Raw genomic sequence first — 27,435 nt, 5'->3', positions numbered from 1 at the left:
AATAATTTTAATTTCGTCAATTTTGAAATGTCCGATTTTTTAAAAACAGGTCCGTGAAGTGAATTTCTCTAACAATTCATAATTGTATTAGATCATGTGGCAGTCGCATATGTACATGGTGTAAGCACGACAAGTACAGCTGCTCGGTCGCTGCTCGTAACCGCTGGTCTACCGTCCCAAAGAAGGCAATGTCGCGGTGCAGCGTACACTTGAAACCATTTTAATTTCGCCATTTTTAAAGTGTCACCATTCTTGAGAAGCCTACCGTTAGGTGTGCCTATCCCCCCCCCCCCTCAGCTGCGCCCGTAGTCCCATTGTTTTGGCTTCGACGTCACCCGCTACATAGCAGTCAATATTTGGACTGCAGCCGAAAATGCGTGTGAAACGAGGCCTGCCCCTTCCAGTCTGAACCAATAAGCCGCGCATTGGTACCTCTACTCTGCCCAACGAGACGAGGCAGTGAAGTATCAGCGTGCGTCCTTTGCTAATTATCTTGGAAGGATAATAACTTCAACTCTGTCCCACTCGACTGGCTATGTTTACGTCTACTGCCTCGTCTCATTGGACAAGATATAGATACGTCACCGAATTCCTGCCAGGGAACCTTCCATCTAACCATTTTTAGATCATTATGGACAAGAATTCAGAAGTTTTCCATATACATACATTTTTTCGCTAGCGACCCTTACTTCAGAATGTCTAAAGAATATCCAGCAATTGTATGAACCTAAAATAATGAATAGTACAATAAATAGTTTTGCGGCTCCGCGAATTACACAACGAAATTTCAAAGAGAACGATGAAGAAACGTAAAATACAGCCATATTTATTCAAATTTTTTCACACTTGAACCAGTGGTAAAAGGCTATAGCCGGTTTTGGGGGTCAAATCTGCTGGAAGGGATTTTATTCCAATTTGCGCCATTCGATAGCTTACCAAAAAAGATACCTTTCAACCAAGTTTTAGCCCTATAGCTCATCTGTGAGGGTAGTTATAGAGGAAAAACGAAAATCCAGTTTTTGGCCCATTTTCCCCATTTAATAACAATTTAAAATTCTGAAAAAAATCTGACACATTTCTGATACCAAACCGCATACTTTGAATCGTTTTCAGATTTTTCCGTTGCAAACTCTGGCTGTAAAAATCGAAAAACACGAAAAAAATCGAAAAAATGCAGATTTCATATGGAAATCGAAGAGACACTAGAACAGAATTAATTTAGCAATGAGATATTGTCCTAAGTATTATGCTCAATTTTTTTCAAATTCCTGCGATTGGTGCGTCATAGTAGGAAAAAATAAAAACCACTTTTTTCGGCGTTTTTTCCGTGAAAAACTAAGTTATAATTATCGTAAAAATATATTATGTAATATTAAACATCCCTAAGTTCAGAGAAACATCGTCCAGACTTTAAAAATTGCGTAATACAAAAAACGACAATTATACTGCGCAGGATATATCCCAATATTTCGAAGGTATTTTCAACGGCGCCGGTTGGTGCAGTAGCTATGGTCTCCGACTGCGGAACCGCTGAAGACTTTTTGGACCAGGTTCGAATCCCGCCCCGGTCCAATTGTTTTTTTTCTTTAATCAGATGTTTCTTCGATTTCTAACCGTATGATTGTTGTTACGATGTTGTAGAAACATTTTTTAACTATGTTTAAACTATTTTTTAATAATTTTCCGGAAAAATATTTTTGGAGTACTTTCGGCCTTTAGTCATCTACGGGCTGTATTATTACTTATCTACTTAACATTTTTTTACATGGAATAAGGGATTGATTATTTTTGTGACAGAAAATATATACATGAAGTATTATTAGGAATACTTATCTGTAATAATTATAGGTGGATTGGTGTGCAGTGGAATCATGTATGGCGTTTTCTGTCTTCGTCGCTATCTTCGTCAATTGTCGGTGTTATTTGGTCGTTATTGAAAATTCTGGTGAGCAACTCTGCTACCCGAACTATGTCTGTGTCGTATCGAGCATAAGATAAATAACCCGGCTCAACCCCCGCCTCCCATTTTCTCTTGCACCACAACATACTTCAATGTCATCAAAATTCGAGACATAGTCCCCAAAAAATGATCGAATTCACATGGAATGATCCCCTTCCTAATGTGGATATTTCCTTAAAAAAAAAAAAATAACAACTATTCTCGTTTTTACAATATATGTATGTATAATTTACATACAATACAAGGATGTATGATGTTTCACCAAGAGGCAGGTAGTTTCCTATTTCTATGGTATTGTTAAGGGGAGATATCGATAGTTTACCTAAGGAACCGTGAAGGCCCTAAAAACATTTTTTTTTTGTGCCATGCACAGCAGGGAACTGTCAACGCGCTCCCGAAAGGCCATCTGGAAATGGTCAAACGCTCGAGATAATGACCCAACCGGGGCGAGCAGAAATATAGTTGGGAACACTGAAGCTCCGTCGACTCAAACCCTACACCCTGGTTTCGAATCTAGCGGCCAAACGTGCCCGGTCCCGTCCCGGTCTTGTATGGGTCGACCTTAATGCGGACTTTTTTTGCTTGTTTGGGCTTTAAGTGGTCGATACGTTGCCGGCGCTCAGGCTTTAAATGTCTCTTATGCCGCCGGTGCTGAATGTGTTAAGAAATCTACTCGCGGTTAGGGCCAACGACACAGTGACCCACTTCTCTATGGCTCGGCAACGCGGAAGCGCGGCGTCCCCCACTTTTCTAAATTTTCCTTCCCCAGCGCGACGCTCACGTGGCAGGGCCGCGCCCGGCGCCCGGGGCCTATGGCATTCGGTATTCCGCGAAGTCTTCGGCGATGGTTCCCGATAATTGGCTGTCTCCCGCGGAGGGAGATCTCGAGCCGCTCTCGCGTCGGATCCTGATTTCTTTCCGGGCGAGGCGACGAGGGGTGGAGATGATCTTCTTCTCCTATCCGACATCCCTCGTCGGCGCCTCCAGGTTGGCGAACCTGGGCTCGATCCTTCCCTCGTTGTCTATACGCAGGGCTTTCTCCGACTCCGTCCCCTGAGCGCCTCTCGTTGAGGTTTCTCGCCTTTCTGGGATGAGGAAAAAGGGTCCGGGCCCCCCTGGGACCCGGCTACGGTGCTGCAAATTCGCGTCGCGCCAAGGGCGCGGCGTTCAAAACGCGTTACTCTTCGTCCCTTGGGATTTTCGAACTTTCCCAGGGAGAGTGCTCGCGACTGCCGTTATCGCATCGGCACTGCCAGAGGGGGGCCCGGCCTCTCGTTATCGGTTCGGAGGGACGTAGGCAATTCTGCCACGTCACAACTTACACGAATTTGAAAATTGTCTTATTTATTACAATGGCGCATTTTATTTCGTGCACTATATTGGTAAATATTTATGTTTATTTTTCAGATAAAGGTAATGTCCCTTGAGGATGTCAAATTAGAATTAGATGAAATTGAATTGCAGCAACAAGGCTTGGAAAAACAGGGCGTTCGCTTGGAACAATTAATTAGAAATAAATGTGAAACGGAACCCAATAATGATGGTAATTATATTCTGGTTTTGTAAACAATATTTGTAACTTATGTGTACGTGTATTTCTTACGTTACTGGTAGAAAGGTTTATTACAATAACAGGTTACTGTAATAAAACACATCTTTTATCAAATACTTACATTTTGTATTCGATATTAGATAACTGTAGAAATTTACTGCGTAGTAGTAGAGTTCACATGAAAGTAAACAATTGGTTAAATCATCGCTCTGGTCGTTTCGTAATGATATAGTCTTGCGTTAGATGCGTGGGCAGTAAAGTTTTGCGATCGACTTCTATCTTATCCTCAACTACATTTTTATGAGAAACCATATGTCGCAAACAAATAGTTATCGACATTATAAGTTATTAGTTATTCGGACTTAGTCTATAAAGGTCTCTTTGGTTTTAACTTTATTGTACAAAATATCTATCGACTGTCGCGCTCGGTGAACGTCTGTACGCGGTGCCTAACATTTTGTTTTTGAACATTCTTTTTTTCTCATTCTTCGCGCAAACTTTGCGCTTTCTTTCTAAACAATCTACCTTCATTTCATGCTTTCTATCCAATCATACCACTCAGCCATTGATCATACATTCTCGTCAGTCATTCGAATCACTTAATATTTACATTCGATATTTACACTCCGCTAAAAAGTTAATAAAGTTCCGAGGTTTTTTGATTGTGTAGAGATATACGTATTTTTACTGTTGACGATTGATGAACATAACAATACATGATAATTCTAATATAATTTAATTTTAGATGTATCTATGCGAACCGATGTAGAAGAATTGGTTTTAGAATTATTCGCTCTAGTAAATGAAAAAAATGAATTGTTCAGACGACAAGCTGAATTAATGTTACTTCGAAGGCAACAAAGATTAGAGGAAGAACACGTTGAAGTAGAATATCAAATTCGATGTTTAATGTCGCGAAGCGAATCCACGAAAACGGATTATGACAAACAACGAGAAGAAGCATTGATACAGAGGTAAGCGACGTATACAATGTAACGACTAAATGCATACAGTTAGTCACGAAGTATCCACTATACCTATTAATTACACTGTCCAACAAAATTAAACTTTTTTCGAGTTTTGATACGAAACGACGTGTTACGCAAAAACTAAATACGCGAGAAAGTTCAAATTTGAGTCAAGAGATAGAGGGGACTCTCCTCTACATATTCATATAGTCAATTATATTTTTATGTACTTCCTAATAGTTGTAAATGGTTGTTAAAGTTTGAAAATGTGCCGACGCGGGTACTTTGTACGCTCTATTTTTGTATTTATGTGAAAAATCCTTTATCTAGCAGGAATTTACTATACAGGAATGCATTCTACAGACATTTCTGGTAAAGAAACCATTCACGAAAAGTATTTGGTTCTCTTAATGTACGAGAAGGATCAGAAAATGTTAATTGACAGCGTGTGCGCGACGCGTTCGCGCCAGACGGCCATTGCAGCCTTTTCGCGACTCGCCAGGGCCGTCGCTATGCGTAGTCGACGTTGGTACCACTCAAGTATGCCTTTGCTTACTATGCTTAATTAAATACATTTTTTTTGTCTTTTTGGGTGCCAATCATTACAAAAGATTATAAAAATACGAGTTATATTCACATTTCATTGTGGAAATGCTTAATAAAGAAAATTGACCGCAGCAATGCGGTGACTGGAAAATTTTATTTTCAGTAATTGTTGTCTTATCTTTATAATTGTAATACCAATGGACATTCAAGATTCTTCCGATTAAAATAAGTCCAAACACTATGTAAATGGGACTATTTTTATCGATTTTATTGATCGAAGTACATAATTAAGACATAGATCGCTCTATATTAAATCGATGAAATCTCGCGGAGGTGTATAAATCAGCCGGACTGTTTTTGTTATATTCATGACGAAATTATTTTAAAATCAAAACAAGGAATACAATTCCAGCATTAATCTTTCATCAAGATATTTCAACAATGGAAAAACGTTACAAAGGAAAAGACTTATGTGCGGATGCTTGCTGATTACTGCTGGACACTTATTATTGAAAATCGGGATACCAGGAACAAACGTCAAGCAAGGCGGAAACATTTTTAATTTGTTTACATCAGAAATAGGTAAGTTTTTGTATTCAATTTTCTTTATTAAGCATTTCCACAATGAAATGTGAATATAACTCGTATTTTTATAATCTTTTGTAATGATTGGCACCCAAAAAGACAAAAAAAATGTATTTAATTAAGCATAGTAAGCAAAGGCATACTTGAGTGGTACCAACGTCGACTACGCATAGCGACGGCCCTGGCGAGTCGCGAAAAGGCTGCAATGGCCGTCTGGCGCGAACGCGTCGCGCACACGCTGTCAATTAACATTTTCTGATCCTTCTCGTACATTAAGAGAACCAAATACTTTTCGTGAATGGTTTCTTTACCAGAAATGTCTGTAGAATGCATTCCTGTATAGTAAATTCCTGCTAGATAAAGGATTTTTCACATAAATACAAAAATAGAGCGTACAAAGTACCCGTGTCGGCACATTTTCAAACTTTAACAACCATTTACAACTATTAGGAAGTACATAAAAATATAATTGACTATATGAATATGTAGAGGAGAGTCCCCTCTATTTCTTGACTCAAATTTGAACTTTCTCGCGTATTTAGTTTTTGCGTAACACGTCGTTTCGTATCAAAATCGGGCATTTTTACAAAAACCAAAATTTTTCGAAAACGTTGCGTGATGGAGCAATTCTACTTTCAGATTCGGTTTTAGGATGACAAAGTGTATAAGAATCACCCAACAGGTATTGCAAAATTTTTTTGGTGTTGGACAGTGTTATCATGTCATGTATTTTTCGGGCATTCAGGACTCTTGACCCTCGAGCTGTCACATAAACTCCGGGGGTTGGGATTCCTGGATCCCACAATTCTTTTTACATATTTAAGTTGAAAAAATTTGTTTTCCTAATGAGAACTTTGAGTAAATATTGACAAAAGGAGACCCATCTCCAAGGACGTTGACCGGCATACATATGTTGTCAAGGCCAACATTCTGAACAACTTTTCCCTATACATGTATCCGTCGCTCAGTCTTATTAGTTTCCGAGATATTCGCACGAAACTTTAAATAAATCGAGATTTCGAGTACAGTTGATTCTCCAAGTTTCAATACAGAATAGTGAAAAATAAAATATTAATATCTTGAATCAATTGTTTGTTGCATATATTCTACCAATTATTTTAAAAAATATATCAAATTAGATATAATTTCACTGTCCATCACCAAAATCGTTTTGCAATAACTGTTGGGTGATTCTTATAAAATTTGTCATCCGAAGTTTTTGCAAAATTAACTTAAACACTTTACATAAAACATCTGATTCACTTTGTCCTACGAAAATGTAAAAAGTGCCAAATATATCTGGAGGCTCATATGTTTCTGGTTTTGGAATGTAATATATAGTGACTCGCAATAATATTCGGACAGTTTTAAAAGGATGATAACTTTTTAAAGACTGAACCATACGACTTGGATTTTTTGAGGCGTTATATCAATTAGTTTATCACATGGAGAGAAAAAGAAATTTTGAAAAAATTGCTATTGGACAGAATTTTATTCATAAAATTCTTTGCTACAATGAAAATTTAATGTGACAAACATGAGTTTTTTCAAATTTCTCCTGACAAATTACGCCACAAATCATCTAACCTTAACTTTAGAGCAGAAAAGGTTCGTTCAACACTAACCTGAGTTGCGGGCACAGCGTGAATTATGCACGCTACTTTTGACATATACGGGAGTCTATATTTCTGATTTTCCCATTTGAAAAACTTTTGAAATTTTTTTTCAGAGTTTGTGTTGTTCTTATGGTCTGTTGATTCGTCTTGTGTTATAAAACCTTCTCAATGAATTTCACAGGCTTGCTCCGTCCGAAAAAGAGTAGACAACTCAGCAATTAAATAAGCAACTGAAATGAATTTTCTCATCAATAATTATGATGAACAAGCGAAATGAAATTCGATCATCGATAACAGTTATGAGCGATCGAAATAAATTTCTCTAATTGATAACTGTTATGAGTAATCGAAATGAACTTCTCTCTTTGATAACTGTTATGAGTGATCGAAATGAACTTCTCTCATTGATAACTGTTATGAGTGATCGAAATGAACTTCTCTCATTGATAACTGTTATGAGTGATTAAAATGAACTCTCATTGATAAGTGTTATGAGTGATCGAAATGAACTTCTCTCATTGATAACTGTTATGAGCGATCTAAATTAACTTCTCTCATCGATAACTGCTTTGAGCAATCGAAACAGTTTTTCTCTATTGACTACATTTATCGAGGTAGATTCAATTTTTTGGACACTAATAACTGTAATTTCTATCGAAAAAGTATAAAAATTGATGTTTTTTAATCATTTTGTTCTTCGAATTTTTTTTGTATATTTTGTGTAGATTATCTTAAATTTCAATAATAATCAACTTTTTCTTAATGATCTTTATCGTAGAAAAGGGCCTAGCCGAATAAGATGGTCAAAACTGCCCTTAGACGTTTTTCAATAATTAATGAACCATTCGAAAGCTGACCAAGAAAAACCCCTCTGAGCCAAATTTCAACCCCCTATCTTGCTCGTGGGGGTAGTTACAGGGTAAATTAGATTTTGAGCTTTTCCGTGCATTTTCCGCACTCTGATGATTCCCAAAATTCTGAAAAAAATGTGACATATTTTGGACCCTAAAGCGGATTTTTGAGAATTTTTTCAGATTTTTTGGATGCAAACTGTGGTCGTAAAAAATGAAAAACCTCAAAAAAATCGGAAAAATGCAGGTTTCTCAAAAATATGAAAACATGCTATTGAGCTGTTTAGTGCCCCAATAAAGTACCATAACAGGCAGTGTCCTCAATTTTTTTTAGATTTTTTCTTGTGGGCACTTTTTGTCCAGACAAGAAAAACCGAATTTTTTCGACGTTTCTGCTATTAGGAGGAAAGTTACACTTGTTGATTTTATCGCAAGTATATATTAAGGCATTTTTAACGTTATTACATTGAAACAAGTAAGTGTTTGACCTCAGAAATATGTTTTAAGAGAAAAATAAATTATATTTCGTGCGATATATACCAGAATGTTCGCAACGTTTACAACATCGCCGCACAGTGGGCCGGATTGGAGATTCACACGACATTTTGCGAAAAAGTCGACTTTCTAATTTTGGTATTTTTTCAATTGCTATTGATTCCTAAATGTCCACCGACTACGAAAATGAAAAAATTAATTAAATATAATAACAGTTTTAGTTGCAATACACGCATAAAGTTAGACATTCTCGGAATCTCGATTTTCCCTACATAATTTGGTCGTTCGTTCTTAAAGTGTCCTGATAACTGTGTGCAACTTCTTGCCCTGAATTTTTTTCTACATCAAAATACACCCTTTATTGATAAGAAATCAGTTTTCATTAACAATTATGATATATAACATATTTAAAAAAAATGCTGAATAAAATGCAATCAATTGTGAAATTTTTTTATCTTTGACAGTCCCGATCTTTTTACTCCCACTATATCCCACTTTCTAACAAGTAAGGATCTTTTCAGTGAACCTTCTTCTATGTAATGCCACAAAAATCACATCCCCCTCGAAACCACCCCGGGAGAAATTACTGTTTGAACACAACTGCATCGCTCGTACACGTGCGCGTTGAATTCGTTGAATTCGAATAAAGGCTATTAGCATGTAATGCATTTACGTTTTGTTTTACGTTTCGTTTTTTTTTTTTTGATGCTTTTATGTTTTGCATTCAGTTATTTTTAATGTTTTAACTGCATTCTGTTCGACGAGTTCCTTTCGGCAGTGCACAACGATTCCACGACGTTTTTTCTCAATTTAAGCTGAGTCATAGTTTATTTAAGTCTTATTTATTGTATAAGCTATACGTATAATTTAATTTTTACATTTCATTCTACATATATTTGGTAAGTAATTTTTCTCCTATAAACTACTTCTAAGTCATTTTCTATCTCTCACGTGATCAATTTTTACCTATTATGCAGATAGTACTTTAAAATGGAGGCATTTCGCAAATATAAAGATTTGTACTTCCAATTAAAAAACGCTTCGAAAGATTTTAAAGATTATTTGTTTTTGAGTGAAAAAATAGAAGAGACGGTTGAGATTCCGACAGAAGATTTGGAAACAACTATTCTTTTGGCATTTCATCACTCCATGCCTGGATTCGAAGTTTTGAATGCTTGTTGCATATATCATATAATCTGCCATTTCAAAAATGGGCAGCAACCAAGCCACAAATGAAGCAGCTACAAGCAGAAAGAAAAAAAGAAATCCAAGAACTATTCAAAAAGAAATTAGGTCTTTTTGTCGATTATATAAAACAAGGGTGGGGTAGTTCAAACGACGGAAATACCGCACGTCGTTTCTTCGAAAATGCTGAAATCTCAGCAGAAATAACAAAATTAGATATAACATTGATAAAACGATTTCATATCATTTTACAAGTAATCTCATCACCATATGAAATAGATCCGGATAAATTTCAGGCATATACTTTTGAAACGGCAAACCATTTTGTTAAAAATTACGGATGGTATTATATGCCTCCGTCTGTCCACAAACTTCTTTTGCACGGGGCAGATATAATAAAACATGCATTGCTTCCTATTGGACAATTGTCCGAGGAAGCACAAGAAACCAGACACAAAGATTTTAAAAAATACAGGACGAAAAATACCAGAAAAAGGGCCTAGCCGATTAAGATGGTCAAAACTGCCCTTAGAGGTTTTTCAATGATTAATGAACCATTCGAAAGCTGACCCAGAAAAACCCCTCTGAGCAAAATTTCAACCCCCTATCTTGCCTGTGAGGGTAGTTACAGGGTAAATTAGATTTCGCGCTTTTCCGCGCATTTCCCACACTCTGATGCTTCCTAAAATTCTGAAAAAAATGTGGCATATTTTGGATCCTAAGACAGATTTTTGAGAATTTTTTCAGATTTTTTTCTTGCAAACTGTGGTCGCAAAAAATGAAAAACCTCAAAAAAATCGGAAAAATGTACATTTCTCAAAAATATGAAAACATGCTATTTTGCTGTTTAGTGCCCCGATAAAGTACCATAACAAGCAGTGTCCTCAATTTTTTTTAGATTTTTTCTTGTGGGCACTTTTTGTCTAGACAAGAAAAACCGAATTTTTTCGCCGTTTCTGCTATTAGGAGGAAAGTTACACTTGTTGGTTTTATCGCAGGTATATATTAAGTCATTTTAAACATTATTACATTGAAACAAGTAAGTGTTTGACCTAAGAAATGTTTTAAGAGAAAAAATGGATTGTATTTTGTGCGATATATACCAGAATGTTCGTAACGTTTACAACATCGCCGGTTGGCACAGCGGTTAGGGCGTCGGACTACGGAGCGGATACGCTGGTGTTCGAATCCCGTCGGTGGGAAAGTTTTTTTCCATACGTCATCTTTATTTTTTCAATTTCTTATATGGTTTATTTATGTGATTTTAACAATATTTTATTAATGTTTTAAAAATATTGAGGTAACATTTTTAACTAACTTTTATTTATATCACTCCGATTTTACTTCGAATTTAATGATATTATTTTCTTGGATTAGGCAATAAATTAATATTTGTATTATTGTGTTCGTCCACGATTTCTGCCAGATATGAAATTGCTTGTGAAAATTGGTAAGATTCCGTGAAAAGAATTTTTAAATCTACTTCTGTCATTTCCGGAAAATCAAGAGTATCTACCGAGGATACTGTTTGAAATGGAGTCTTTTTGTAGTTCCAATTGTTTCCAATTTTTGGAAAGGTTTTGTTGTCTACTTGTTTGTGTAGGAGCTGGTACTTTTGACCTAGTATACTATGAATTGCCTCTGCATCCCACCGAAAATAATGAACTTCCTGATCCGTATCATAAATGTCCACAGAACAAGTCTTTCATTCAAGTAACTATAAACGGGAATTACTTCCTCATGTACCTTACAATAAAGAGGAATGGCTTAGGCTTATTTGTACCTGATACCTCACTTTCAAAATAGTGGTAGTATGTAGCCCTTTTCTCTCAATTTGACAAAAACCAATACTTTGCTGCGTGTTATTTATTCAGAGTTCTTCTTATTACCTCCCTAATTTCTGAAGACGCAAGGCTTAGAAACTAGATTAATGAATTTTAATATTAACAATGTTAAAAAGGACCGCAATGATGAACATATACAATTAGAGAATCGAGGAAATAATAGATACTGCGAAACTATTTTTGTATGTATTTTAGTTAAAAATGTTATCTCAATATTTTTAAAACATTAAAAAAATATTGTTAAAATCACATGAATAAACGATATAAGAAATTGAAAAAATAAAGATGACGTATGGAAAAAAAACTTTCCCACCGACGGGATTCGAACACCAGCGTATCCGCTCCGTAGTCCGACGCCCTAACCGCTGTGCCAACCGGCGATGTTGTAAACGTTACGAACATTCTGGTATATACCGTACAAAACACAATCCATTTTTTCTCTTAAAACATTTTTTAGGCCAAACACTTACTTGTTTCAATGTAATAATGTTTAAAATGACTTAATATATACCTGCGGTAAAACCAACAAGTGTAACTTTCCTCCTAATAGCAGAAACGGCGAAAAAATTCGGTTTTTCTTGTCTGGACAAAAAGTGCCCACAAGAAAAAATCTAAAAAAAATTGAGGACACTGCCTGTTATGGTACTTTATCGGGGCACTAAACAGCAAAATAGCATGTTTTCATATTTTTGAAAAATGTACATTTTTCCGATTTTTTTGAGGTTTTTCATTTTTTACGACCACAGGTTGCAAGAAAAAAATCTGAAAAAATTCTCAAAAATCTGTCCTAGGATCCAAAATATGCCACATTTTTTTCAGAATTTTAGGAAGCATCAGAGTGTGGGAAATGCGCGGAAAAGCGCGAAATCTAATTTACCCTGTAACTACCCTCACAGGCAAGATAGGGGGTTGAAATTTTGCTCAGAGGGGTTTTTCTGGGTCAGCTTTCGAATGGTTCATTAATCATTGAAAAACCTCTAAGGGCAGTTTTGACCATCTTAATCGGCTAGGCCCTTTCAAGGATCTCTACAAATGAAGACACGTTTTACAGACTTCTATTAACGTCAGATCCGTACATGTCTTCTTTAAGAATACAATCAACAAAAAAAGAACGGAAAAAATTGGATCCAGAAGCTATGGAATTGCTATCTATTTAACTAAGAGAAATATAGTTACATGACACGTAAGTTACATTACATATATTTCTACTTTTAACACTTTATTCTTTTATGGTTTATGCAATAACTAACTTAATTTTAATTTAATTATTTTTTTTTACAGCATTACATTTTATTTCCACCATTTTGAATTTATTACAGTAAAAATAGATTTTATTTTCTCTTTTTCTCATATTTTCTTTTTATTCTTGTACTTATGTATATTTTATATAGTTTATTGTTAAATATTATTAATTATTATATAGTTTATTATACATATATTATATAATGTTCATTATAATGTAATTTATGTTTGATTTATGATATAATCTATAAAAAAATTGTTTATAACATTAATAAAAAAATGGATTAAACAAACAAAAAATGTATCATTGCAACGGAATTATAGTTCTAAGTATTCATTTCAAATTTCATTGCGATATCTATTACGAGTCAAAAGTTATTCACAAATGTCGTGTGAATTTCCAATCCGGCCCACTGTGCGCCGGTTGGCCGAGCAGTCAAGGTGTCGGACTACGGAGCGTAAACGCTGGGTTCGAATCCCGTCGAGGGTAAAGTTTTTTTTTCCATACATCATCTTTATTTTTTCAATTTCTTATATAGTTCATTCATGTGATTTTAACAATATTTTTTTAATGTTTTAAAAATATTTAAGAAACATTTTTGAATAAAATATATGTAAATATAGTTTTAGAGTATCTATCACTTCCTCGATTCTCTAATTGTATATGATCTTCATTACGGTCCTCTCTAACATTCTTAATATTAAAATTCATTAATCTGGTTTCTAAGCCTTGCGTCTTCATAAATTAGGGAGGAAATGAGAAGAATTCTAAATAAATAACACGCAGCAAAGTATTGGTTTTTGTCCAATTGAAAGAAAAGGGCTACATACTACCACTATTTTTAAAGTGAGGTATCAGGTACAAATAAGCCTTAGCCATTCCTCTTTATTGTAACGTACATGAGGATGTATTTCCGTTTATAGTTACTTGATTGAAAACCATCATGAAGAGGGGAGACTTTTGTATTGTCGACAGAGGTTTTCGAGATGTTACATCTCATTTAACAGGTCTTGGATTCAGAGTTCTCATGCCTGCTTTAAAAGGTAATCGTTCTCAACTTTCGACGAAAGTGTCGAATTATTCCCGAAAAGTCACGAAAATTCATAGGGTTGTAGAGGCAATGTATAGTATACAAGGTCAAAAGTACCAGCTTCTACACAAACAAGTAGACAACGAAACCTTTCCAAAAATTGGACATAATTGGAACTGCAAAACGACTCCTTTTCAAACAGTATCCTCGGTAGATACTCTGGATTTTCCGGAAATGACAGAAGTAGATTTAAAAATTCTTTTCACGGAATCTTACCAATTTTCGCAAGCAATTTCTATATCTGGCGGAAATCGTGGACGAACACAATAATATAAATATTAATTTATTGCCTAATCCAAGAAAATAATATCATTAAATTCGAAGTCAAATCGGAGTAATATAAATAAAAGTTAGTTAAAAATGTTACCTCAATATTTTTTAAAAACATTTAAAAAATATTGTTAAAATCACATGAATAAACTATATAAGAAATTGAAAAAATAAAGATGATGTATGGAAAAAAAAACTTTACCCTCGACGGGATTCGAACCCAGCGTTTACGCTCCGTAGTCCGACACCTTGACTGCTCGGCCAACCGGCGATGTTGTAAACGTTGCGAACATTCTGGTATATATCGCACGAAATAGAATTTATTTTTCTCTTAAAACATATTTCTGAGGTCAAACACTTACTTGTTTCAATGTAATAACGTTAAAAATGACTTAATATATACTTGCGATAAAATCAACAAGTGTAACTTTCCTCCTAATAGCAGAAACGTCGAAAAAATTCGGTTTTTCTTGTCTGGACAAAAAGTGCCCACAAGAAAAAATCTAAAAAAAATTGAGGACACTGCCTGTTATGGTACTTTATTGGGGCACTAAACAGCTCAATAGCATGATTTCATATTTTTGAGAAACCTGCATTTTTCCGATTTTTTGAGGTTTTTCATTTTTTACGACCACAGTTTGCATCCAAAAAATCGGAAAAAATTCTCAAAAATCCGCCTTAGGGTCCAAAATATGTCACATTTTTTTCAGAATTTTGGGAAGCATCAGAGTGCGGAAAATGCACGGAAAAGCTCAAAATCTAATTTACCCTGTAGCTACCCTCACGAGCAAGATAGGGGGTTGAAATTTGGCTCAGAGGGGTTTTTCTTGGTCAGCTTTCGAATGATTCATTAATTATTGAAAAACGTCTAAGGGCAGTTTTGACCATCTTATTCGGCTAGGCCCTTTTAGAATAACTATTATGTTTGGTCCCTGGTTATGCGACCTTTTCGGTTCTCCATAACTGTTTCAAGACCCGGAATCGATATCATACTGTTTTTAACCTCTGATCATTTTTTATGAACTCGTCGAAAAACTACGGCCTCGCCGATTTGGAGTTGGTCCGGGGTTAGGTTCGTAATGGGGCGGCGAGGGCTGGCCATACGTAGTCGGTCTCTTCGCCACACTAACACCAACCAATTTCACCTATACCTTCTCTGTGAGATTCTGTATATGATTCTGTATATTTGAATTGAAGAGCTCAGGGCAACAAACGGTCAGCTCGATTTCGACGTGACTGTAAAAGAACAAATTCTTTCGATAGTTCGGTGCAACAAACGGTCATATCATAAGACGTTTGTGATTGCTTGTTGTTCCGAAGATTAAAAACTATAAGTGGGCTTGATGGGAATGATTCCGAAAATCTAAGTGAACAGTCACGTCGAAATCGAGCTGACCGTTTGTTGCCCTGAGCTCTTCAATTACTGCTCGTTCACAGCTTGTCCCAGAATAAAGTGTACTTGCAACCTGAATTTAACTAAAACTATTTGCGAATATCTCGGAAACTAAGACCGAGCGACAAGTAAATATTCAGTATTCTCTCCGTAACTGTCGTGTGCCGAACGTAGAGAAGGGTAGCAATTGAAAAAGGAAGGGGTACTGAGGTTCGGGCGTTCAGCAACATCAAAGTACTCGTACCACCTCAGCTTTTTAAATTAAAAAATCAATATCCGTATTTTTAGTTACTCCTCAATGAAACTTTTGCCATCCTATTCGTCTTGTTTTTCCGATTAAAATGACGCCAGTGTTTTTTTCTCTATTTTTCTCCTATTTTTTAAAAGAATCGACCACTGTGCGTTCACAATTTTTGTCTGCGATTGATTGTCTTGGCCGATTACGTACCAGGCCCTATCACCTGATAGAACACGGTGTGGTTGCAAGTCGACAAAAATAATAATACTCACAATTGTATTTGTGCTGGGAAAGCTATTGAATACAATATTGAGAAATTACGGGGTAACACAAACGTGTCTATGATCTCGCTGAACAAAAAATAAAAGGGGGGGACGAAAACAAAATAATAAATATTACTGTTCAAGAAAAACGACGGAGGCGATATGCGCTAATGTTAAAAACATCGTTCCCCCGAAAAGGGCGGCGACTGCAAATTCTATGAGTTGCATTAGTACCCTTAACAGATCAATTTTTTAATTTTTTAATTGCTTCGTTTTTCGAAAAATTTCTCTAAAATTTACTAACTTCTATTTGAATAAAAATTAACATATTGTCAATGATATTTTTTAGAAAAATTTCTAAAATAAGTGTCATTTTTACAAGTCACTCGTCTAGTTTGTAAAGTTGAAGCAAAACATTTTTTTGAAATTAAAAGAACAATTTTTTGTAAACAAAATCTCTCAAAAATTGAAAGTGATGACAAAATCTCTTTACAAAATCGCGTTCGTATCAGAAAACGCGTAAAAATTAGTTTAGTTTTCTGTGTAGCAAAATTTGTTAGCCAATATAATTTTCTTATAAATTACGATAAACCTATTTAGACACTCCTTTATCATACTCTGTGTTGCAAGCTCCTTGGTTCACACAACACGTGTTATGTGTCCGCGGTTGATCCTATGTGATCTTTCAGACTTCTGTTGTGTTTGCACTGCGAGGTGCTCGTTAATAAGATTACTAACACTCGAAGGACCACCTTCCTGACTTGGAAGAAAAATGAAATTGCAAGGTTTTTTGAACGAACTATATTTCAACTATACACAAGTGAGATCCTCCTAGAATGAGCCAAGTCACTGCCTAAGCTATGCGTCTAAACTATGTGACTTTTCTAACTATTTGACTTCCTAGAGCGATCTGACTGGGAGAACACGAGTTACAAATAAACTAGCCTCGGTTCTCCCCACTACTCTAAGGTTTCAAACCTACTTCGGGGGCTTGGTGGGAGGATTTAGGGGCTGGGTACTAGAAACAAGCCCAGGGTCCGCCAAGGTCACACGCGCTTGGCGACCGAACCCTGGGTTTTTCCAGACATCTGCAAACCATCCCAACTGTAGTCTCAAGCACCCGGACGCGCTGAGCCTAAGAGGCGAACGATTTTAAGTGTTTTATGGCAAGCGACTGCATCGAAGGGACCCAGGCACGGACGGCAACACCATTAAGGGAGCCGGCAAGCATTTGGCCTTGACTGGCACGCTATGTTACGCTGTACCTTCTTTCTAGTCATTTTACGTCTTAAATAAGTAAGTAATCGATTAAAAATGCATACCACCGTGTTTGTATATGTCTTTGCTACGTCTGTCCAGAGCCTTTTTTTCGATACGAACACTAAATCTCTCGAAATTAAGAGAATCTCTCTGCAATATACGTATATGAACTTGCAAGAGTCAAAATCTTGACAAATTGACGCTTCAATATTGCAATGAGCAGTTTAAAAGTGGTCACTTGTGTTTCCTAAAAGTCCAATCTACGTCTGTCCAGAGCCCAAATTGCGAATTTCTACCTCATCGTGGAGTAATTTGTAATATTCGGCAGAAAACTCGCTTTCTGAGGCAAGTATGACGTCACAAGATGGTTGCCGCAGAGAGATTCTCTTAATTTCGAGAGATTTAGTGTTCGTATCGAAAAAAAAGGCTCTGGACAGACGTAGCAAAGACATGTACAAACACGGTGGTATGCATTTTTAATTGATTACTTACTTATTTAAGACGTAAAATGTCTAGAAAAAAATGCACAGCGTAACATAGCGTGCCAGTCAAGGCCAAATACCTGCTGGCCCCCTTAAGCCAAGTGGCGATGATAGGCCCATCGCCGTAGTCAAACTACGAAAAGTCACGTACTGGGTCTGCTGCAGAATATCAAGGCCCCCCGCCATAAATCATCGCCCAACGCGAGCCCCTACAACACGATTATAGAATTTATAAAGAATAATCTTAGTTAATTGGTAATTATTTTAGTTACTAATAATTTGTTTTCATCGTATTGGCAAAGGCGTGTTGCCTTGTTCGAACAGTGATGAATGAGCATGAGATTGATAAAATGACAGCCCGCGATGAGACGTGAACTACAATGTAATTATAAACAAGTTGCAAACAATGATTATATGATACAAAAACTGAAATGTTTCTGTTGGAATTTATTTCATAAATAAAGAACAAAATTAATCTATTGTTTCTTCAGATGGAAGGGTCGATTAAATCGACTCTTGACTTGTATATGTATACATACGTTGTATTAACAGTCAATACACATTGTATATTGCCCCCGGTGTTACGGTGAAATGGCTGGTTTCGCGAAGGAACGCCGTATTTCACTTTCGCGATTGAATACTCGAAGATTTCGGGAATTTGAACTTGCTTTTTATTTTGAAAGTTGGATCGGCGAGACGTGCCGTAGCAGAGGTGATCGTCGACTGTCGGGTACACGGGTTTGGGGTCTTATATATTAATGGGTAATCTTATTTGGGGTACAAAGGTTTGGGACTGTTTAATGGTTCAAAGTTGTCGGGTGCTGAGTCAGTCGTGTACTTGGGCCTGGTGACGTGGTGCGAGGATTGTTGTCTTGGTCTTATCGGACCGTGACATTCCCCCCTCATTAGACTTTCGTTGCTCCGAAACGAACTCGTTTTCTCCTGACAGGTGCGATGTCTAGTTCGATGTCGTTCATCTCTTGTAACCTGAATTGTGGTGGTAGGTCGTAACTCGGTGGAGGACTGCTGTTGTATGGTACCGGTGCGGTGGCTTCTATGGTTCTGACTTCGGATACCTCAGTGTTGGCGTTGGAGTTATTGTTGTAACAATTTTTACAAAATAATAGAACGTTTCCCGTGGGGTTACATCGAAATAGTTTTGTGAGGGTGTACAGTGCTATTAGTCCTAACGCTATGTATCCTGCAGTTTGAAGTATTGACATTGCTGTTTCTTTCCAGGTTTTGGTTCGTCTTATGTTCTCTATGCTTTGTAGCGTCTGTGTTATTTCGTCTAGATTAGTTTTGTATTCTGAGAGTGTGTTTAATGTGAGAGGTGCTCGCCTGACCTGTTCGTATATTAAATCTATTTGTTCGAACGAGAAATTAAAGTCTAATGGTTTGAGTCTTGTTTCGTATGTCAGTTGTTTGTTGGTTCCGCCCAACTTCATTATGGTATTTGCTGTAAGTATTACACAGTCGTCTGATGTTCTGAACAAGGTGGGCGTTGAGATTTTTGTGACAGTTTGATTATTGCAAAGTAAATTAACTTCAATGGTGTTCTCTGGGATTATGATATAGTTGCCTATTTGTTCAAGTGGGATGTATGTGATTTCCCTAACTTTAAACAATGCCGTTGAACAGGGGCTTTTGGTGTTGGTTTGTTTGAGCATTTCACTTTCGCAGCTTGAGGTATGTAAAAATGCTAAATTCGGGGATGTTCTTTTGCAAATTGGTATCGCTCCGCTGAGTTTACATTTCTTAAGTAAGTATGTTGTGTCTACTGGTATATAATCGTGAGGTGTTTGTAGTATAACGTCGTGTTCTATGATTGGGGCTGCGAATATTTTTCCATACATTCTAGGTATGGGGTATAAATGTTTAATTCTCCATTCTATGTTTTCTAATAATGGCGTTTTGATGTGGTAGAATATTTTGTGTGTTTGAACGTTAATTGAGATTTCGCTGATGTCTATTAGTGTTCTTACGTTTTCTTCTATTGGTTCTATAATTGATTGTAATTTATTTTCTTTTAATATTCTAATGTATCCATCTAAAAATACCTCGTTGGTAAGAATGTCTGGGTGAACTATTCCTTTTTTCCCTATCAGTATAGCTGTGTTAAGTGTGTCTATTTGTTCTATGCCTTCGAATACTACTGCTTCTAATGCCATTATCTGTGTTGTGATTTGATTAGAATTCCTTATGTGCTTCTTGAGTAAGTTTTGCGAGTTTTGTACTTCATAATTTAAGATTGTTTTTATGATCGCTGTTTGGTTCTGTAGTATGAGGTTCATTGTATTCTGCCGATCGAATAGTTTGTCTATGTTTTCATTAACTAAATTTAAATCGTCCTCGTCTAATGTACCGAATAGTGTTTTGGAAATACTTCCTACAAAGTTTAAAACTCCTCTTTTAGTTCTCATGTGTAACAAAGATTTTAAATGAATTATTTTTGTTTTCAGTATGTTAAGTCTGGAAAGTATGCTTTGGATTTCTAAACTTTGTGTACAATTTTCTTGTTCGCATATATTTTTAACTCTCGAATAGTGTTCTACAATGTTCTCATCTAGTTTTACATATGGTTTTATATCTATTCCTACAATTATCCTTACTTCGTTATGGTATAAATACGTTTCTTGTATATCTTCTATGAATACGCTACTATCATTTAGAGGTGTTAGTGTAAAACTACTTGCTAAGGTTATGCTTAAGCCTAGTATTATTCCTGTGGGCGACATCTGAAATTTTAAGATTTATACAACTTTAGTCTATTTCCGTGAATTTTTATCACGCTATCATTCGTTAATTTTTTACATATATAGTACGGCGTTTTAACTTCTAATATGATCGCTGGTCCTAACCATTCCGAGTCTAACTTGTTACTCTTATGGTCATTGTGAATCCATACCTTATCATTTACATTAAATAAGCTCTGCAACCTTATTTTCCTATCTTGATTTCTTTTATTTCTAGCTTTATTTTTTTCTATCGTTTTCTTTGCGGATTCTAGATACTCTGCATGTTTCTTGCTCCATAATTTAAAGAGTTCATTCTGCGTGAGCGTACTCGTAGCAGATATCGCGCTTGGCAAATTCGCTTTTCTACCAAAAGTTAGTTCAAAGGGTGTATGACCTGTTCCTTCATGGACTGCCGTATTGTAACCGAAACATATAAGTTTTAATACTTCGTCCCATTCTTTCTGTCTCTCTTTAATACAAGTTCTAATAAGATCTTTAACCGTAGCGTGAGTTCTTTCAAGGGATCCATTGCTCTGAGGATGAAAGCTAGTTGTTTTGATATGTTTAATTTGGAATGCTTCTTCAAATCCCTGCATCAGGTTTGAGATAAAATTTGAACCTTGGTCTGTCAATATTTGCTTGGGTGCCGAAAAGGTGTAAATAAAATGTTCGATTAATTTGTCGATAATGGATTCTGCACGTTGATCTTTCATCGGAATAAGGATTAGGTATTTGGTCAGTTGATCTTGGATGGACAAAACGAATTGGTTACCCTTAGAGGTTATCGGTAGTGGTCCAAAGATATCCATTGCAATTTTGTCGTTCGGGGATTCAGGAGTGTTCGGGATACATGCCTCTTCTCGGTGCCTAATTCGATTGAGTTTTTCTTTTTGACAATAAACGCATTTACTTATAAATTCTTTCACGTCCTTCTCCAAGTTTTCCCAAAAATACTTTGATTTAATTCTAGCTATCGTCTTATTTTCTCCAAAGTGTTGAGCGGAATTACCGTTATGATTTTCTTTTAATATTTCTAATTTTCTCTCTGGCGTGATCTCTATTACTGGTTCTGTGGCTAAGACATAAAGTTTTCTCGGGTCTCGTGATGCTATGAATCTAATTATTTTCCTGATCATTTCAATTTGTCTAATATTAAAGTGTTGTCGGGTGGCTCCTATCTTTTGGTGTTTTCCTAATATTATTTTTAAAGCTTGAAGAGCTTCTCTGTCTCTGTCGGGTACCGTATTTAGTTGAAAGTATTGTCTTCGGTTAGGTGTCTCTTTGAAATTATCAGGGGTCTGTTGATACAATAGGTATTCGTCATATTCGAAAATGTCGTCTAAGTCCGATAAGTCGTTGCTCACTGCCGTATCTGTATCGCTATCGTTTGCGTTATTGTCTGTAGTATCTGGATGTTCGTTTCCCTGATTTGTTTCTATTATCTCGTTTGCTAAGTCTGCGAGTTGGTCTCCCGTCATCTCTCCTAGGGTTATGTGTACTCGTGATAGTGCGTCCGCGGCGGTATTGTCTTTTCCTTTGTGATATTCTATGTCATAGTCATACTCTTCTAACCTAAGTCTCCATCTGATTAGTCTGGATGAGGTGTCTTTTACATTATGTAGCCATTTAAGTGCCTGATGATCTGTCCTAATTTTGAATTTTCTGCCTAATAGGTATTGTCTTAATCTTTGAACGCCCCATACTATTGCTAGTAATTCTTTTTCTGTCGTAGTGTAATGTTTTTCTGCCGGATTTAGGGTTCTGGATACGTAACAACATGGGTGTCCGTCTTGGGATAATATAGCTCCTAGTCCTTCGTTCGATGCGTCTGTCGTTAGTGTAAATTCTTTGTTGAAGTCTGGGTATTTAAGAATCGGTTCTTCGCATAATTTTAGCTTCAACGTGTCAAAAGAGATTTGCTGTTTGTCTGTCCAATGGAATGGAATGTCCTTTTTTGTTAGGTCTGTCAGTGGTTTAGCTATCTTGGCAAAGTTTCTAATAAATTTACGATAGTAACCTGCTAGCCCTAGAAATTGCTTTATTTCTGTCGGGTTCTTGGGTTGTCTAAATTCCTTTACTGATTTGATTTTATTGGGATTTGGTTTTACTCCGTCCTTTGATATAACGTGTCCTAAGTATTCTAATTCCGGTTTTAAGAATTCACATTTGTCTGGTTGCAATTTTAGTCTTAGTTCAGACAGTCTATGTAGTACGATCGCTAAATTTTTGTTATGTTCTTGAATCGTTTGTCCGAATATTATGACGTCATCTAAATATACAAAGCAATGTTTTCCTATCAATCCGTTTAATGCTCTATCCATCATTCTTTGAAACGTAGCTGGTGCGTTCTTTAGTCCGAATGGCATTCTATTGTAATGGAAGTGTCCTTCGGGAGTTGAAAAAGCTGTATATTTTTTTGAGTCTTTGTCCATTGGAATTTGGTGAAAGCCTGACGATAAATCTAATGCTGAGAAAAATTTCGAGTTTCCTAAGTGCGAAAGGATTGATTCTACATCGGGGATGGGATACGCGTCTTGATCTGTAAGTTCGTTCAATTTTCTAAAATCTATTACTATTCTCCATTTTCTCTTTCCTGAGGCATCTGCCTTTTTGGGTACTACCCACACTGGTGCGTTATAAGGGGAATCTGAATGTGTAATTATGTCTTTATCCAACAATTCTGAGACTTGTCTTTTAATTTCTTCGCGATGGCACTCTGGAGGTCTATACGATTTTATATTGACGGGTTTCTCTGTTTTTAATTCTATTTTATGTGACGTGAGTTGGGTGCATGGGAGTGGATCGGTTTCTAATGCAAAGGCGTCAGCGTATGAAAGGATTATTTTCTCTACCGAGTCTCTATATGAAAGATCAATGTGTTTGGTTCTTAATTTCTGCATTAATAATTGCATTCTGTCTAATTTGGGAGATTCATCTAATTCAATTTGGTTTGATTCAATTTCTCTCTCACCTGTGTTGATGAAGCAAACCTGGGTTCTTTGGTGGTCAATGAAAGTTTCCTTGATAGTACTCTCGCCTGGTTGTAATTTGATGTCGGATCTTAGAGGTATGCGTGTCTCACCTAAAAACAGATAATCATTAGTGATCTTATATTTATATTTCTGTAGGAAGGGTAAACCTATGATTCCGTCTTCAGGGATGGGGAAGGAGTCGGGAACTATTTGGAATATATGGTCTTGTTTTAGTGCTTGGAACTGCGTGCTGGATTTGGATTCGTGTTTGTCGTTGCCCATTAGTATATTTTGGATCTTATTCTCCCTGGGATGTTCGGGTAATATACTACTATTTTTTATGAGGTTGATTCCTGCTCCGGTGTCCAGTAGGAATCTTGTTGGTCTTCTGAGTCCTTGGAATCCTCCGAGTATATATTGTAGTCTCCCTGGTATGCTGCATATTCTCCTAATGCGGGGAAGTCCGCTTGTTCCGCTGGCGTCTCGTCGATGGTGTAGTTGACTCTTGGTGGGATTTTGCCGTGAGGGGCTGACCGAAAATTTGTGCAGTTAGGTGCGATATGCCCGTTTTGTCCGCATTTGAAGCATTTAAGATTGATGGGTCTAGGCATTGTTGCAAGTGAAGTCGGTCTAGCTTGAGGTCTGTTCATAGGATGGAAAGGTCCTCTCGGTGGCAATACTGAGTTATTCGGTCTGGGATGTTGCGGGAACATCTGTCTTTGCGATGGTCCTCTCGAGTCTCGAAGCCAATTCTCCATGTCTCCAGCTAGAGTTTGAGCTTTTTCTAGTGTCTTGGGTTGCGATGGGACGACTAGAGCTCCTAATTCTCGTTTCAGGTTGGTTACGTATGTAGCGATGGCCGCGTCTTCTTCTTCATCGATGGCAATCTTCCTTGCCGCTGGGTTGTTGTGTTTGTACTGGATAGCGTATTTTAATTCGTTCAGGGATTGTCTGAATCTCAGATTGAAACTCATTACGCTCTCCATTTGTCCTTGTCGCGTGTTTTGCAGCTTATTTCTGCTGGCATTGACGGTATTGGGCGAGGTGACGTATGTCCTGAGGGCCTCGTAGAGCTGTTCGTAGGTGTCTATACGTAAGTATCGGATAGCTCGCTCTGCTTGATCCGTGATTTTCTCCGCAATTACGAGTTTCAGAAGCATATGCTTGTCTCGACATACGGATCTGGCGTACCTGACATCACTTATGAAGTCTTCTACTCCTAGGTCGTCTCTTCCTTTCAGCGTTCGGATAGTACGAATGGCGTTTGACGCCGTTTGTCCAATTGTTGCATTGGAAGTTGCAGTTATTTCGGGTTCATCATCTTCCGAGTTGCTCCCTGATGAATGTTCCCCGTGTCTTCTTGAGGAGTTTCTTTGGCCTCTGTTCTGAGATGCGCTGTCGTCGGTCATAGTAGCGGTGATGTTCATTAACTTGGATAATTCTATAATTTCTTTCTGTCGGTTTTCGTTTTCTTTAGCAGTAGTTTTGCTTAAAGAGGTAACCGCGGATTGCAATTCTTTCATTGAATTGAGAATTCCATTGAGTATCTCTTCGCTTACCATTACGGTTCCGTTTGGTTTAGCCATTTTCTTGGTTAACGTAGGGGAACTGTTCGATTCTATTCTCGATAACTTAAGATGTTGTACTGACCTTGGTTCGTCGATACCGATGTATTGCTTCGGAAGGGCTCTCGTAGTCCGTCTTCGTGGTCAAACAGCCGTGGTTGGTTGCCGTTGAAGATTTTCTTCCAGCAGATGAACCGGTATCCTGGCAGGATCGCCAAAATGTTACGGTGAAATGGCTGGTTTCGCGAAGGAACGCCGTATTTCACTTTCGCGATTGAATACTCGAAGATTTCGGGAATTTGAACTTGCTTTTTATTTTGAAAGTTGGATCGGCGAGACGTGCCGTAGCAGAGGTGATCGTCGACTGTCGGGTACACGGGTTTGGGGTCTTATATATTAATGGGTAATCTTATTTGGGGTACAAAGGTTTGGGACTGTTTAATGGTTCAAAGTTGTCGGGTGCTGAGTCAGTCGTGTACTTGGGCCTGGTGACGTGGTGCGAGGATTGTTGTCTTGGTCTTATCGGACCGTGACACCGGCATGGAACTCTCGATCCTCAATTGTTCACAGAACTGTTGCTCTTCTGTTTTTGACCTGAGCGTTTCTCATTTGCGACGTTTCTTTCGACGTGTAAAGACGTGCCCCTCAACGTGTTTCCAGTAACCGTTTTAATAAACTTATACAGGGCGAGTCCGAAGAAACAGAACACCTAAATATCTCCGTTACTTTTCGTTGTACAAAAAAAATTCTTACGACAAAGTTACACTGTTTGAAGGGCCACATGTAACGTTTTTTAAATGGAATGATATATCTTCGTTAACGTAATGTTGTAGCTGACAAAATAACGAATTCATCCATGTAACACAATATGACCTACAAATGACCTTCAACCTAGAAAAATGGAATAAATAAAATTCAACGTGTAAGATTCATTTGCTTTATTTCTGTTACGCAAAATGTTCAAAAATATTCCCTTCAGCTGCTATACATTCAAATGTATCGCAATACACAACATAATAACAGATTCGGTGTTGACAGAAAGACATTTATGATATACCTTCACCTATGCGTTCATACAGAATCGTGTTTATCAACTACTAATTACTCTGAAGATCTTCTTGCTATCAGATTTCCACTGTTTCTAAGATTTCTAATCTATCAGTTTATCGATGAACGTTTCACAATGCGTTACTCAAAGGAAGATAAGATTGATATGATTTTCATTTATGGAGAAAGTCGACGGTGTTTAAAAGAAGCAGTGCGGTTGTACAAGGACCGATTTCCTAATCGTAATTGTCGTAAACTAAAACTTTAATGTGACGTGTCGCTAATCAGATATTTTACGGTGTTCGATGACATGATTGCAGAACTATTGTCCGCGGGTGCACATTTAGAAGAAACTGACAAAGCGTCGGACTTGCTATGAACATTACCCGCGTCTTACGATGATGTAATAACCGCGATTGAAACGTCCCAGTCAGCCAAACTTGCTTCAAGCAACTCTTGATCAATGTTTATAATCGTAGTTTGCGAGCAAAAGCTGGTCATTTTGGTATCAAAAGCATGCATGCAAAATTCTATGCCAAATGGAGAGCAAATTGAGACCGAAACTTGGCCTCCTTGCAGAGTAAATATTGGGAAAACTTGGAGGAAATCTTTGTGTAGGAGGGTAAACAAAACTCGAAATTAAACCATTTTAAGTTTTATTTATTTTTAAGACTGAAGTATTTACAGATCTTAAAATTATAATGTTTTTCCTCTTACAGCAAGATTTCCTCCCATTTTGCCCGATATTTACTCTTAGTGCGACCGACCTGCCCTCTATAAGAAAGCCAAGATTTGGTCTCAATCTATCATATAATACACCATATATACAGGGTGAGTCAAGTAACGTTTGCACCTCAAATATCTTTGTTGTTTCTAAAGATACGTAAAATATGGTAAGGACAAAGTTAATGGTACAATGGGGCTGACACGATGCCATAAAAAAATTTTGTTTTTATGTCATTTTTTTAGAGATATCAAGGTCACCTTGACTTTTTTAAATGGAACCACCCTTTTTTTAAACACCTACAATGATAGTCCCTTTCATTAGGAATTCAGTGACTATATTATCCCAAGGTCATTCAAAGTCAAGGACAGAAAAAACGTATGAAACTAAAATATGGAAGCAGAATACCTGTATTTTATAAATGTATAATTGGGCCATGATTAGTGAATGTTGCTTCGTCCGTAAACAAGACATTAGAAAAAAATGAATGATTTTGAAGCAATCCCCATTGACAAAAGTTAATTCTATTTTTAAAATCATTCCCGTGC

General features: G+C 37.0%; 1 protein-coding gene across 10 annotated transcripts in view; it reads left to right on the top strand.

Moving 5' to 3' along the window:
• Positions 1-27,435, top strand: part of Mical-like (MICAL-like protein) — a 321,784-nt gene that overhangs the window by 278,062 nt on the left and 16,287 nt on the right. For all 10 annotated transcript variants that reach the window (XR_013083775.1, XM_076803827.1, XM_076803826.1 and 7 more), the window contains 2 exons: positions 3,368-3,503; positions 4,258-4,486. Coding sequence is in view for 9 of the 10 variants with exons in the window: in XM_076803827.1 (XP_076659942.1) it covers positions 3,368-3,503; positions 4,258-4,486 (365 nt within the window). In the remaining variant the exon portion in view is untranslated. The remainder of the gene's footprint in view (positions 1-3,367; positions 3,504-4,257; positions 4,487-27,435) is intronic.

This window comes from Halictus rubicundus, unplaced genomic scaffold (genome assembly GCF_050948215.1).
Source record: "Halictus rubicundus isolate RS-2024b unplaced genomic scaffold, iyHalRubi1_principal scaffold0028, whole genome shotgun sequence".
Lineage (NCBI taxonomy): Eukaryota > Metazoa > Arthropoda > Insecta > Hymenoptera > Halictidae > Halictus > Halictus rubicundus.
This window is presented reverse-complemented; position numbering and strand designations above follow the sequence as displayed.